The sequence below is a fragment of the Malus domestica genome, chromosome 04 (genome assembly GCF_042453785.1).
Source record: "Malus domestica chromosome 04, GDT2T_hap1".
NCBI classification, from domain to species: domain Eukaryota; kingdom Viridiplantae; phylum Streptophyta; class Magnoliopsida; order Rosales; family Rosaceae; genus Malus; species Malus domestica.
Window position 1 is genome coordinate 12241489 of NC_091664.1, and position 15624 is coordinate 12257112.

The 15624-nt window shown below is 35.5% G+C and overlaps 1 protein-coding gene across 7 annotated transcripts; it reads left to right on the forward strand.

The window, feature by feature from the left end:
• Positions 1 to 5207: 5207 nt before the first annotated feature.
• Positions 5208 to 14784, forward strand: LOC103421871 (oxysterol-binding protein-related protein 2A-like). 7 transcript variants are annotated; one of them, XM_008359909.4, is made up of 12 exons: positions 5208 to 5364; positions 5632 to 6173; positions 7344 to 7703; positions 9298 to 9394; positions 10780 to 11225; positions 11618 to 11773; positions 12350 to 12517; positions 12669 to 12809; positions 12948 to 13163; positions 13277 to 13390; positions 14103 to 14293; positions 14436 to 14784. In XM_008359909.4, exons 2-11 carry the CDS (start codon positions 5739 to 5741, stop codon positions 14280 to 14282), a joined length of 2313 nt encoding a protein of 770 aa, XP_008358131.1. In that variant the 5' UTR covers positions 5208 to 5364; positions 5632 to 5738; the 3' UTR covers positions 14283 to 14293; positions 14436 to 14784. The 7 variants fall into 7 exon arrangements, with proteins under 7 accessions (XP_008358131.1, XP_008358132.1, XP_070676602.1 ...); XM_008359910.4 differs by having other exon boundaries at positions 5632 to 6167; XM_070820501.1 differs by having other exon boundaries at positions 5632 to 6167; positions 10787 to 11225.
• The last annotated feature ends 840 nt before the right edge of the window (positions 14785 to 15624 follow it).

The window sequence follows — 15624 nt, forward strand, 5'->3', positions numbered from 1 at the left end:
TATATCTACCATTCATAAAAATAATTCAAAGAAATTTAATCCTCGTATATATATATTTAGAGGAAACAATATCGATTTTATTCATATCAAGAAGAAGGCATACAATCTTCAAAGAGGGTGTTCTAGATCAAATCCAGAGGTTCCTCAAACCAACAAAAAATATAAGAAGAAAATAAGGCCAAATTGGCTAATCTATAAGCTGCACCATTGGCGGAACGATGAATATGACAAATTTTAGAGGAAACAAAGCCATGCAAACTCTCCTGAATGTCATCAACCAGCAAATCCATAAAGGAAGACCCCATCTTCAAGCTCCTAACTCCCTGAACAACCTGCAAAGCATCACTTTCTAAGAGAATATTCTGGAAATTCCGTTGCATAACCAATCAGAGTCCTTCTCGGGCAGTAAGAAGTTCAACCGTGTGGGGGTTATTGACGTGAGACACTCGGTGAACAAAACCTCCAACATAAATACTAGCTTCGTCGCGAAATACCATGCTAATACCCCCCCAGGGTATTAGTGGTTGCACAGAAGGCACCATCCACGTTGATCTTAATCATTCTCGATGGAGGAGGAGACCATCGGAAATCCGCGTGCAGAGGTCAATGTTGGGATGCAGGTTAGGCCTTAATGAAAGCATCTAGATGAAAACTCGCCAAATAGCTCACAAAGGCTGGATTCTCAAGCTTACCATCTCATAACAAGGCATTCCTAGTGCCCCATATTGAATGAATAAACATCAAGAATAAATTAAAAAGAGTAGAAGAAAGAGAGGCAGTACACGTAAAAAACCAATCCCAATTGGAAGAGTACACTGCAGGTCTCTGACCCAAATTCATATTAGAGGAGAAGAAAACCGCTCGGGCAAATGGACAAGCATTGAACACATGTAGCGCTGACTCCAAAGAGGAACTACACAAGACGCAAATATTGTCCACCACCATCCTTTTTTTCTCCAAATTCGAGCGAGTGGGAAGGATGTTGAGGCAAGCCTTCCAAGCACACATTTTCACCTTACATGGAACAGAAGCTTTCCAGATTTTGTTCCATGTAGAAATTCCCAGAGTGCTTTGATTTGTTGGGGAAGCTAGATCACGCAGAGAGACAACAACATTATAGGCAGTTTTAACAGAAAACAGCCTCTTTGAATTGTAATGCCACACTAAACTATCCGCGGGGTGGGGGAACCTTCCTTTTAACAAAATGGAGAAAATCGTAGCTGCCTCACAAGGAAGGAATATAGGGTTGATGGGATTAGTGTTCCAAAAGGCTGACTTTGTGATAATCAATGAGGACACCAAATCCACGTCACAACCTGCATGGGGTCTAAAAAGATGCAAAATATGGATAAAGCACCTGTCCCCTACTCACCACCGAGAACCATGCTCCAGAATAGGATGGGCTTCCATGATACCTCTCCAGCATGCGGATGGAGCTTCCATGATACCTCTCCAGCATGCAGATAGGGCTTCCAAAATCCTCATATATTTATCTCTATTAATAGAATGCGAGAATAAATACATATTAGTGTATATGATATATATAATACCTAGAACATATATTAGTTAGAACAATTAACCTATAATGAAGTAGAAACAAAAATTAAAATACGAACTGAGAGTCTGAGAAATTATATTTAATTTTTATGTTTAACTCTAAAATAATCTAAACTACTTATTAATAAAACTCTCTTTGTCAACTAAAAGATAGTGAAAAGACTGTTTAGTGTTCCATTCACAAAAAAAAAAATAAATAAATAAATAAATAAATAAAGGGCAATAATGTAATTCACAAAACCAAATTTTGTTGTTTTTTATTAAGCTTCACCAACTTGTGACATTTTAAAAACAAAAATAAAAGACACACAAAGTGTGTAGTCATATGCTATTTTTAATAAAAATAATATTATTCATGAAAGATAACATTATTATAGTTTAGGTTAATACTAGGAGACCAAATTTCTAAAGATAATGCTAGGGAAACCAAATTTGTAGACAAAAAGGCTAGGGATACAAAATTTGTAAACTAAATGACATATAAGTTGATGATTAGATTATTATTTAAGAGTTAATAAACGTGATTATTTCCTATTAGTGACACATAATTTGGTTTGCAAATTTTGTCTACAAATTTAGTCTTCTAGCAATATCCATTTTGTATACTAAAAAAGCATGAAAATTAATGATTGAGTTATTACTTAAGCGTTGATAAATGTGCTCATTTATATTAGTGACAAATCATTTAGGGGGTGTAGTCAATTTGGATTTCACATGATTTTAATAGACTTTTTTTAAGTGACATATTTCAAATGATTTTAATAGAGTCTACATTCTATATTGATTTCAACAGATTTATATGGATTTATGTTATAGATTTGTATGAACTTGTCTCGTGGATTTCTTAGGATTTCTAAACATCACCAAACCAATATGAACATGATAATCATTTATTTTTCTTTATTTTCCGACCCAACTTGTAAACATCATCGAACCTTATGTAAAAATTCTAACTTACATCAAAACATTGATTCAGTGTGTAAAGATTCGAATATAACAATAGTTGAGTGTATTTTGGAAGCAATTCTGGTTTATTCACTCCAACGTTTGATGAAATTGATATATCATAAAAATGTTGAGGTCCCAAAAATGCTCTGCTTGGTATCCTCTTTTCCCAGGTACCAAGTATGTGAGCTTTTTGTAGGCTTAGAGATGTTTATGAAGGAAGATGTGGCGTTGTCACAATAGTAGTGGTTTACATATTTATCTATTTTGAGTAATACCTTTCACACTGCTCTTTGGTTAATTGAAAATTCATTTGTTGCTGTGTTAAATAAATATGGAATTGCAGAAAGGGATAACAAAAACATGCGTGACCTGAGACAGAGCCTGAACTAGAACTTCGAGACCTGGCCAGTTATTGGAATTGGCTGTGGGGTTTTGTGTTAAGGGGAGATGATGAGATGACACAGTGATAATGATGAGCGATTTGAACGCACGTAGTGAGGTTTGTATGCAAGAGATAGAAAAGTCAATTTGAGAGATAAACTTGAAAAGAAATCCTAGGGGTGCAGGTGGGATTCTTTATAGTCTTTGTATGTGTAAAATTCACTCACAAATCCTACAAAATTTCTTACTTAATGAAATCCTTCAAAATCTATGACATTTTGAATATCTACATATTTACATGTTGGATTTTAAATCATAATTGACTACCCTTGGATTTGGATGCATTTTTTTAAAAGAAACTACGAAAAGTCCAAAAAAACTTCTCTTTTAACGAAAAACCATTTTTAAAGGTATAGTTAATAGTCCTAGTTAAAGGTAAAAATGTGGTTTTTCATTAAAATTGAACAATATCGGGAGTGTTTTGTTAAAACTCCCTTATTTTAAATCCTGTTAAATCCTACTTTGATTACACCATGATTTCAAAATCTTTTAAAATCCTCTCTTAACATTCTAATTGACTACATCCTGATTCTAAAGTCTTTTAAAATCATTTCAAATCTTAATTTGACTACACCCTCCTATGTTTACAAATTATGTTTACAAATTTTGTAAACCAAATACTGTGAACATTGATAATTGAATTATTAATTAAATATTAAATAATTTGCCTATTTTTTTATTTGTAATACGTTATTTAATTTAAGAATTTAATCTCTCTCATATTATCTTACTAGCCTCTTGCCACACGCATACGCATGTGGCTATTGGCCTTTATATATAGGCTAATTATATTAACACCCCACAAATTGTTGAATAAACCCCACATACTTAATACACCCCATATTTGCTTTTTCACTTAAAAATTATCTAAATACACCCCACATACTTTCCCATAATACCCCCACACCCCACATTCTCAATATACATCTTATATTTTGTACATACACCCCACATTTCTCAAATCTTATAACACTCATTTTTAATTTTCAGGGATTGAATCTAACCATTTGAACGTTTAATTTGTCAAAATATTTCAAATCATCTGAACGTTTAGTTTACCGAATGATTTCAAAAGGATGATTTGAAATCATCTTAGTATAGTTTGAAATCATCTTATTCAACTTCTAAAAAGCCTTAAAAATGACCCGTGGTGCTGAGTCTTTTCGAGTAAAAAAAAAGAAAAAAAAAAAGACTCTCTCGTTACTGCTAACAAAGAATGCTTCTATATATATTTCACAAGTCTTTAGACTTAGTCTTGAACAAAATAAATAAAGACCCTCTCTCTGCTAATGATCCAGGTGTAGAAGTTAATTAATAAATCAAAACTGAATCGGTCTCAGATTTCTTTAAATATAGGCCATGTCTCTCCTCATTTTCCACTGATCATCTCCAAGTGACAAGAAAAGAAGAAGAAAAAAGAAAGAAAAACTCACAATGAGAAACGTACGTCAATCAAACGGCTAAAGATTGAGAGTAGGAGTTCATGTGGAGAATGGCTATCGTCAATTTGTAAAAGTAGTATATGACTCTAGCACTAATACGACTCATGTTACTGGGTTCGCAAGATTAATATGAACCCTAAAAGATGAATATGAATATATAGAAGTTTAAATAATGCAGCAAACGCAAGATTAAATAATTATTGATGTCATCGAAATCACTAAAACAATGAAAAATGTGAAGTCTTATCTCACGTAAAGCTTCAGAAACATCGATTTTGTATTCCATTTGTCAAAAACAATTTTTCTCAATCAACATGTTTGTAGTTTCATTGGTTAGAGTTTTATTCAACAATGGAAGATGAGAGGGTTTTGATAGTTGAGAAAATAAATAATATGTTAAAAGTGATTTGAGGTGTATTTATAAATTTTTATTTTTTTTAAAACCTAATAAGGTCAAAATTGTCATTGCATAGTGGAGTAAATAAGTCATTTAATATTAAATTTTAATATGGGGTGCATTCAACATTTTGTGGGGTGCTAATATAAAAAGCCTATATATATATATTAGATAATTAATTTACATATTTTTAAAAATTTATTTAAAGAAAAAGAAATGAATTAATAACGTGAAACCACCCACTAACATAATGGGTTTTGTTTTTGTTTTCTATAATTTTAAATATTAAATTCATTCAAAATATGGTTAAATACTTTAGCTTCTTTTGGTTCAATTGTAATTTATGAAATTCTTAAAGGACAATTTATGGTATTTTGAATGTTTCACTCTTTATATATAGATGATGGTAATTTGAATGTTTTACCATTTTAGGTGCTGACTTTATATTATAAGTTCAATAAAACTTATAAGACTTACAACTTATGTCAAGTTTACTCGTATAAGAATCCCTACTTCCTCAACTCTCTCTCTCTTTCTCCCCGAATCCGTATCAGTTTCAGAGCTCTCCAGTCTCCCCAGGTTCGTCTCCAACCCAGAGATAAAGTCTAGAGAGAGGGAAAGAACAAGCCTCTCTCTTCCTACTTCGAGTCTCAGAAGATACTTTCACTTTTGAAAACGACGATGATCGACATATGCATGCCTGCATTTTCCTTTCTCATATTTAATTTTGATTTTGATTGATGGTACCCGCCATCTATACATGTAATTATATATGTGTGTCTATATATATATATATATATATATATATTCATTGTTCTTATCAGTCAGTCTCCGTTTCTGTTGCAGTTACTTCTTCAACGCAAAAAGAATGGGGAATTAACTCGATTATTGCTTCCAGTCATCTCTTTCCGCATTACGTCTAACGCGACGCCCTGTCGGTTCGGTTCGCGAAAATGCGGGTCAAAGAGATGCACCCACTCTGCTGCATCACGCTCGAGAGCGCGGGTCTCGGCGACCAATCGCCGGAGATCTCGCTGTCCCGGACCCGGAGCCTCCCGGCGAGTCTGGCCGCGGCGCAGGTCGGATCTGACTCTAATACCGCCGGCCGAGCATCGGGATCTGAGGCCACCGTTGCCGGAGTCCTCCACAAGTGGACCAATTACAGCAAGGGTTGGAGATCCAGGTGGTTCCTTCTCCGAAACGGCATCCTCTCCTACTCCAAGATTCGACGACCCGAAACGCTAAGCCTGTTAACCCCAAACGACGACGACGTTCGACTCATCGGCGAGATCTCCGCTCACCGCCTTTCCCGGATGGACAGCGAGACCGGAAGCCGGCGGAGCAACAAACCCCCGAAAACGGTTGGAATCGTCCACCTCAAGGTAAATGTACGTTTCTCATTTTTCTCCTCTGGGGTCAGATTGCAGAGCAGCAATGCTGCAATCCGGAAGGCCGAAGCCAAGCCATTTTTGTCGCTATTTCAGCAAAGCTTTCTAATATGGGGAGGGACTTGATTCAAAAATTATACCTTTTTCTCTATTTTGTCAATTTGTCAGGTCCTTCTGATTAATTATTTTTTAATTTTCTTGGGTCAGATTCTGAATCTGCAAGAAACATGGACCGGCGGTTCACCGCATTGTTCGTCGTATCCTGGATTTTGATTTCTCTGATTTTTCTGGGTTTTGATTTTCAATTTCAATTTTTTACAGTTTAACTGGGTGTTTGTGTGGGTGGGTCACATCAGCAGGTGGATATGGGGGGCGATAGGCTACGTTGTAGACCTCGGTATTATCCTGTGGTCATATCACTGCTGGGTTTTTATTCGTTGGATGCAATCTACAATTTTTACCCCTTCTCAAATTTTAAATGCTTCATGTCCCAAAAATAGAGAAGAAAACAAAGCGTGAGTTTTCCTTTACTTGTAGACGTGACTTGGGGTTTTATTTTACTTTTTTTTTTTTTAAAGAAGTAGGGAAAGAAGGTAGTGATCGGACGGTGGGGAAGGTGTTTGATCTGAAAAATGGAAATGAGATTCTGTGATTTTTCTGGGTTTTGTTGATTATTTTTTTGTTGGTTTGCTTTTGACTTGGCGTGGGATTGGTTTCCAACTTCCAAGTCAATGGTTGCTTTCAAGTTTTCATATTTTAATGGCAGAGTGGCGGTTTGAACAATGGGTTTGGTTACACTGTGGGAAGACTTTGAGAGCATTAAGTGGATTTGTTTTAATCCTTCTCAAAACCCAGGTTTTTATAACCTTGGTTTTTCTGGTAGATCTCTGATTTGGGTTTCCGAATGGATATCGAATGATCTCGCTTTCGATGTATTGTTGACGTCATTAATTTAGAAGCTTGAATCGTTTTTTATGTGGTTTGCAGATTGAAGGTGTGTTTTCTGCATTGATGATTTTCCATTTTCCTTTTGTAGCAAGGAAATTGTTTTTATTTTTTTATAGTTGGTTTACCAAGTGACTATAAATTTGTGTTTGTGTTGAATGTTAAGTGCTAATACTTCGAATTTCATGTGTAATCTGAAAAGATTTGTTTGAATTTGTTTTGCAGATCTCATCCTTCCGAGAAAGCAAGTCCGACGATCGGAAATTTTACATATTTACTGCTACAAAGACCCTTCATTTAAGGACTAATTCAAAGAGCGATCGGGCGGCTTGGCTACAAGCTTTGGTATCAATTCGGACTCTATTTCCTCATAGATCCTTGAATGATAGTCTCTCCCTTGTACCAACTGATTTATCTATATCGACCAAAAGACTGAAAAAGCGCCTGCTTGAAGAGGGAACCGGTGAGAGCATTGTACAGGACTGCGAGCAGATAATGCTCTCGGAGTTCTCTCAATTACAAGGACGGCTTAAGGTTATATGTGAAGAACGATCAAATTTACTGGACACATTAAGGCAGTTCGAGGTAACTACTTTTAATACTACATGGCTCACTTTTTGAATATTAATTGAAAGCTTGTACTTGCACATGATATCTTGAAGGGATGTGTTTGTCACATTGTTAATTGAAGGCTTAAACTTTACTCAGCCATGTTTCTTTTCAAATCGTACTTTCTCAAAGCTCTAACTGCAATTTTAGTCCTGTTCTTCTTCTACTTCCTTGACGTAATGAAAAATCTTCCTCCTGGTTGGATGTTCAAACTTTGGTCAGAATTTGTCCCATCCGGAAACTAAGGAACCAAATCATTGATCTACCATTTTAGGATGGTAGTTTCTACGGTGTTCCAGAGTATTGGATACTCCGGATCTTTTAACTGTTAGATCTATGGTCAAAAATACAAAAATTAAGATAGAATTTTGTTTTAGGACTACATTCGTTAATTATCTTTGTACTCAATATCTTCACTTTGGTTTTGAATTTTGTACTCTCATTGAACAGGTGCTTGTCATGGATGCACTCATTTATCGTGTCTAGCAGTACAATAATTGATAAGGGGTGTGCTATCCACACACCCCATTTTACTTCTTACACACCCCTTGTTAATTTCCATCCATTGATTTTCTTCAATTCATCCGATCCGACGGCTGAAAATTAAAAGGGTGTGTGAAAAGTAAAATGGAATGTGTGAATGTCACACCCCATTGATAATATATCCATGTCCTCAACAACTGGTTGGAAGAAATATAGCATCAATTGGCTACTTGTTGATTGAAATGGACCCAGTGTGGGACCCACCAATCAGCAGCAAAGCTGATCTTGGTAGATCAATTGCACATTTCTTAGTGCATACATACATACATACATACATACATACATATATGTATATATATGTGTGTGTAGATATACATATATATATATATATAATATACATATATGTAATATATATACATATATATAATATATATATATATACACACACACGCACACACACACACACATATATATATATATATATATATATATTCATGTCTGAATGTATAGTCCTAATCAACAATCTGACAAGGGCTACTACATTATCACATTAATATGTGGATTTATAAGGGGGATTTTCTAATATATTCCGAGGTTTTTAACTGTTAGATTTTTGTCAAAGATATAATGACCAAGATCTAACGGTTAAAAACACCTTGTACAGGACACTTGGGAACACCATCGAATATTCGCTTATAAGGATTAAATTAGCACGCTGGGATATGCTTACTGAGTTTATAACCACTTTTTAATTCTTAACCTATGTCAATAACACGCAAGCAAGATTCATTTACTGGAGCATATGTTTTATATGAACTGCTCCTAAGTAACAAGTTCTGAGGGCATTAAACCATTACCATTCTGTACTTTTCTTTGAGCCTTTGGAAATTGCCGCTTTGAACAATTTGTTAGAGTATTAATGTTTCCATTCATAGAATATTTTTATTCTTTCTGGTGTTTTGTATGCCTGTCAGATAAAGTATAAAATGGTTTGTTAAAATGGTTTATTATGTTCTTACCCTCTCACCTTTATGGTATAATTACTGGTTATGTAATATCATTAAGCCAAATACTTTTTCATATGCAGGCAGCTAATTATGAAGCTGAAGCCTCTGGAATTCATGACGGTGAATACCAATTGACAAAGCACGAGTTTTCAAGTTTGGGACCGGGAAAATATAGTGGTAAACATTTTATGCTACCTATCCACTTTCTAATACTGTCTTTCATTTTCTGCTTTTAAATACAATACACTTTCCGAACAAAGAAAGTTGTTATTCTTGAGTGTACAAATGATTGCTTTAGACCTATGGTAAGGCTCTCCATGAGATGTTAGCTTTTGACTCGCGACGTGTGTTAGACTTGAACTATGCATTCCATTTTGTTTTAAGCTAATCCATTGAAGATCCATTCCTTAATAAAAGTTTTTCAGACCTCTTTTCAACATGAGAGTTGCGTTGAGGATGTACACATTGTGCAGAAGATATATATGCATAAACGCATATATCCTCTCCATGAGATGCTTGTTGAGAATATCACGTTTAAGAATGGGAAAAACAAGAATAAACTCCAGAAATCGAAAAACAAATAACCAAGATTAATAACACCAAGAAATTACATGGTTCAACAATATGTGCCTACGTCAACGGGACAGCAACAACAATATTTCACTATATCAATAATGAGTACAACCAATAATCTTGCCAAATCTCTAGAACTAGGACTTGACGAAAAACCTGAAAGAACAAGAACAAGAAATACACTATCTCTTTTCTTTTCTCTTGCACACACTTTACAATATTCTCTCACTCAAATCCCTTGAGTGGTATACAATTTATTGTTTTGCTCCCTCCCCAAAACTAGTACAATAGCCCCTTTATATAGACATAATAAAGGTCTTCTTCAATAAGGATTATTAATCCTAATGGGAATCTAGTTATGAATCCTACTCCAATTGAGAAACTAACCCCAATTGGGTAAACAACTCCAATTGGGAAAACAATTTAATCCTCTAAGACTATTAATTCCCAATAGACTTAGGACAACTAATCATGGGCTGGAAAAAACCCAACAATACTCTCTTAATTGTGGCCCTTGATTCTCCGTTTAGTTTTTCAATCCAATGGCTAGTAAAGAAAAAAAAAGAAAAACAAGAAGAGGTGTGTGCAGAAATCATGTCACAGCATCTAGCTGTTTGTAATGGAACTTGTCGTGCTGGCCCGTGATTCTCCATTTGGTTTTTCAATCCAATGGCTAGAAAAGAAAAGAGGTGTGTGCAGAAATGATGTCACAGCCCCTAGCTGTTTGTAATAGAACTTGTCATGCATGATGTAATATTGTTTAGCAGTGGTCACATGGGTTAATGCATGTAAAATTATGGTCAAGTGATAATCTATTCTGTATAACAGATAGTTTTATTTGAACAAATAGTGCTACATTCTGTAATTAATGTTGACTGATTTCCAATTTGGATAGTTAGGTTTGAGCTTGTTGTCTTCATTTTACTCAAGGTGGCTGGTAATTTTAGGACTTAATTTCGTGATTTGTTAACATCTATTTTGGTTTTTAGAGTGCAGTACAACTGAATCATCTGACGATATTGAGAAACAAGAGCTTGAGGAAGTGTCAGATGAGGATGAAATGCCATTTCATGACACAAAAGAGTATTTCACTGAACCTAGCATAACTTGTGGGTCTATGAAAGGAGTGGTAAATAACACTAATAAGCAAAGTGAAGCTCAAAGTCAAACTAATAATGGTGAGGAGACTCAAACTGAGAAGGAAGTTCAGGATTATAATTACCCACACGTTGAAAGGAGAAAAGAGCTTCCCACTCCAGTTGAGAAGGAGAAGGGGGTCAGCCTTTGGTCTATGATTAAAGACAATGTGGGAAAGGATCTCACTCGAGTATGCCTTCCTGTGTACTTTAATGAGCCAATATCATCTCTTCAGAAGTGTTGTGAGGATTTGGAGTACTCGTATCTTTTGGACCGAGCATATGAGTATGGGAAAATGGTAAGGTTGGTGAGTGTGGGCTTTTTTACTTATTATACATTGCAGTCCTAATGTCATCTTTATGGTAGATATTGTCTGTATTGATGACTGCCCATACAGTTACCGTTTTTTATTTGTTTTTAGTCTTACAATATAAATCTTTTGGTGGTTATATTTGTGGAATAAATTTGTTTGAAATTTGATGTCTAGTAGAAGTCTTAGGAGGATAGAAGGAAGAATAGACCATTGGGAACATTGATTCGGTCAATTTCTTGCATTAGAATAGTAATAGAGTTTTTATTTGGCTGGAATGTGCGCTAGAACATTTTGTAGCACCTCAATTATAATTTATTTATTTATTTATTTTTTTGTTGAATCTCACTTTGTTCGTTTTTGGTCCTTTATCTTATTAGGGAAACAGTCTCCAAAGGGTTCTAAATGTTGCTGCATTTGCGGTTTCTGGATATGCGTCATCTGTAGGGCGGCACTGCAAGCCATTCAATCCCTTGTTAGGGGAAACTTATGAAGCTGACTATCCTGATGAAGGAATTCGCTTCTTCTCCGAAAAGGTAAGGGAAGTAAAATAAATGGGCACAGGTGTGATAAGTGAAAATGAGGGTGACATATGCATCAACTTGTGACAAGCATATAACCTCTTTACGAGATTACCCAATTTTAGAATAGAAAACGCAACAGAAATCTTTTGACAATAAAGTGAGCGTTAAATAATGTGCCCTTTTACAGAAACTGGGAGAAATGAAAAGTAGAAGTATGATAAATTGGCTTGGGTTTGATTCCTCCAAGAAATTTAAGAAAATGGCATTGCCACTCACGTTTGAAGGGGCAGTTATAGTGCCTGGATCTTCAGTTAATAGTTATGATGAGAGAAAAATAGGTAAATGGTGTATGAAAGAAAAGGGGTTTAAACCTTTGGTCAAATGATTATGCAACTTGCAACGAACTATTGTCATTTAAACTCTTAGAAAGTTTATTAATAATCCTAGAAATTAAGAAAAAAAAAAACTCAAAAAATGTGAAAATGTTTTTAAGAACTTGATATTCTTACAGTGGTTTAATGTGTATACATTTTTATTGATTTATCCCGCTCAATCCAAAATATTTCAATAAAATTTTACTTGGTACAGGTTAGTCACCATCCAACACTCATTGCCTGTCATTGTGAAGGTAGAGGGTGGAAGTTCTGGGCTGACAGCAATATCCACACAAAATTTTGGGGACGATCAATTCAGCTTGACCCCGTTGGAGTTCTTAGCTTGCAGTTTGATGATGGTGAACTTTTCCAGTGGAGCAAGGTATGCTTTACTATGTTGCGTTTTGCTCTAAATTGACAGCTCGTTAGAATCATTTTCTTGCCTAATATAACCACCAAGGTGTGCATTACTATGTTGCATTTTTTTTATGTATGCTACAAGTGTGCTTAAATATCTCTATGTTTTGTAATAGGTCACAACAAGCATATACAATCTAATTCTTGGTAAAGTATATTGTGATCACCATGGTACAATGCATATACGTGGTAATCGTCAGCATTCATGCAGACTGAAGTTCAAAGAGCAATCGATTCTTGACCGAAATCCTCACCAGGTTAGTGGTGTGTTTCTTATTTGTGTCTAGTATGATGGTTCTCTGCTGTAGAGAATGTTGAATCATTCTCATTGCTGTGTACCGGCCTGATATTGTGCTGCTGGATTGATTGCAATTGTATACTCTACACCCACATAGGTCCATGGATTTGTGGAAGATGTCACGGGGAAAAAGGTTGCTACATTATTTGGGAAGTGGGATGAAAGCATGCATTATGTTAATGGTGATGGGAGTCGCAAGTTAAATCCTTCAGATGCTTCATTGTTGTGGAAAAGTAGTAAACCTCCTAATGTCACACGATACAACTTAACATCATTCGCAATGACACTGAATGAGCTAACACCTGGACTGCAGGTATACATGATGTAATACATCAAATGTTTCATATGCATTTTCATTTTTCCCTTATGCACATCAAATTGTTTCTTATAGCTTTGTCTGATCCTGGGTATTTGATCATGATTAAGGAGAAGCTCCCACCCACCGATTCCAGGCTCAGGCCGGACCAACGGCATCTAGAGAATGGAGAGTACGAAAAGGCAAATGCAGAGAAACAGCGATTGGAAAAAAGGCAAAGAATGGTATTTTGGTTTCTTTTCGTATCTTTTGGTCACACACACACACACGCACACACAGAGACACACACACACACAGACACCCATGCCAGCCTCATCAGCTGATTTTCTTTTTACTTGTGCTAGGTTTTACATGTAGAAGGTAATCCGATATTCATATTGTTTTCCTTGGTCATTTTATATGGTTTTTCTATGATCTTCCCAATTTGAAATATTTATTACACTCCTATACCTAATGCGATCAAAGTTAAATTTTATACCATGATCACACCAAATGATGAATAATCCGTACTAGAGACAAGTCACTTGCCAAATTAGAGTCAACTGTGTCATTGAAACAACTTTTATGTTGGACAGTTGGAGAAAATATTGCTGACATGTAAGAAGTTACTATACTCTTTGGTCAATGTTGGTTGGTTGCATTGCAAGTGACTTCAGCAACTTCACCCAGTTGCAACGTGAGAAAAAAGCATGGCTTTACTCTTGCCCCGTTTACTCTTCTTATGCTTTTACAATGTATTACTCAGTTCCTTGCAGATTTGAAGAGCAAATACAGAAAATTATTTGATGCATTCAAATATACAAATCTTTAGGAATACTTTCAGTGTATTATAGTTTGCAATAAATATGTTTATGAGAAGATGGCATATGATTTAACTGAAATATTACTTTATTACTATTAATGCTGGTGATGATCCTTGAAACTCTCAATGCACAGTCGAGGAAACTACAAGAAAACGGGTGGAAACCCAGATGGTTCGAGAGAGAACGTGAAGATGGATCATTCCGCTATGTTGGTGGTTATTGGGAAACAAGGAATCAGGGACAATGGGATGAATGCCCAGACATTTTTGGTGAATTTAACGAAGGGCTGGATGAGCAATCAGAAGGGTCATGATTCTAATTCAGGTGGGTGCTTATTGTCCAGAAAACCATATTTTCGCAATATCCACAAGTCTTTCCACTTCCATAGATATATGATTTAACTCTACTGAACTTGTTCACTAGAAGTGTCGAGACTTTATTATTTGTAAATTTTCTGATAATGCAGGAAACATAAATTGGGTTGAGATGGTCACAGTCGAAACTGCGAGCATTATAGCTTGGCATTTCCTGATTTGGTGTTTTGTTCAAGAGTATGATCAGGAGATTGATAGCATCTGAGCATTTAAACGAGAATTCTCTTTTATTCGACTGTAAGTTGATGGTTAGATTGTAGTCTTATATATATATGTATCCTTGTAATGTTATCGTTTATCTAATCCCTCTCCCTCCCTCTCCTCATCTGTCACATATGTTGTAGTTTTTTTCTCCCTTTCTATTGGTGCCAACCATTGGTTGAGCATTTTCATATTTAATTGTATTCTCTTAGTAATAAAAAGAAAAATGTAGTTTTATCATCGTGTTGTATTTGGTTCGGGTCAAACTTAATCTGAGTCTGAATTCGATATATGCAGACCCATCGACTTGATATTCGACAAATTATAATTTTTCGAGTTTGAGTTACGATAAAAAAGAGGTCGCACTTGGTGCGATGGCAAGTGCCTTCGTCCATGAGCGGTAGGTCTCGGGTTCGAGACTTGGGAGCAGCCTCTCCATAAATGGGGGTAAGGCTAGCCGACATTCACCTCTCCCAGACCCTGCGTAAAGCGGGAGCCTTGTGCACTGGGTACGACCTTTTTTGAGTTACGATAAAAGGCCCTAAATTATGATTTCCATTTGAAAGTTAATTTACTAAAATGTCTAGATTTTTGCTTGTCTTTACACTTACAAATTGTAGAAACTAAGATGAGAAAAAGATGTCACTTAGAACTACGGTTTGGTAGTATTTTATCTTTTCTTGAAAGTGAGAGGTTTATGTTCGAATCTACGTGCGAATTCGATACCAAATTTGGTTGTCATTGTGTGATTTACTCGAACTCTCTCATCTCTTAGTATAAAATGTATTGTTGTACTAAAAAAAATGAGAGAGGTTACAAATGACTATCAAAATAGAAATAACTGAAAGCTAAAGCATCAAATATGCACATGCAAGGATGAAATAGGCAAGTAAAGCTACTTGGACCAATGTGAATTGATTCAATTATTATTACTACGATATTGTGATATTTTTATTCACTTGTAAGTTAAAAATCTCAGGTTTAATGACGTAAAATATTTATGTTTAGTTTGATATTTAATTATGCTTGGCCTTTTGTATCGCCTAGTCCAGTCCTCACTCGCTTTAGAAATGCCCTTGG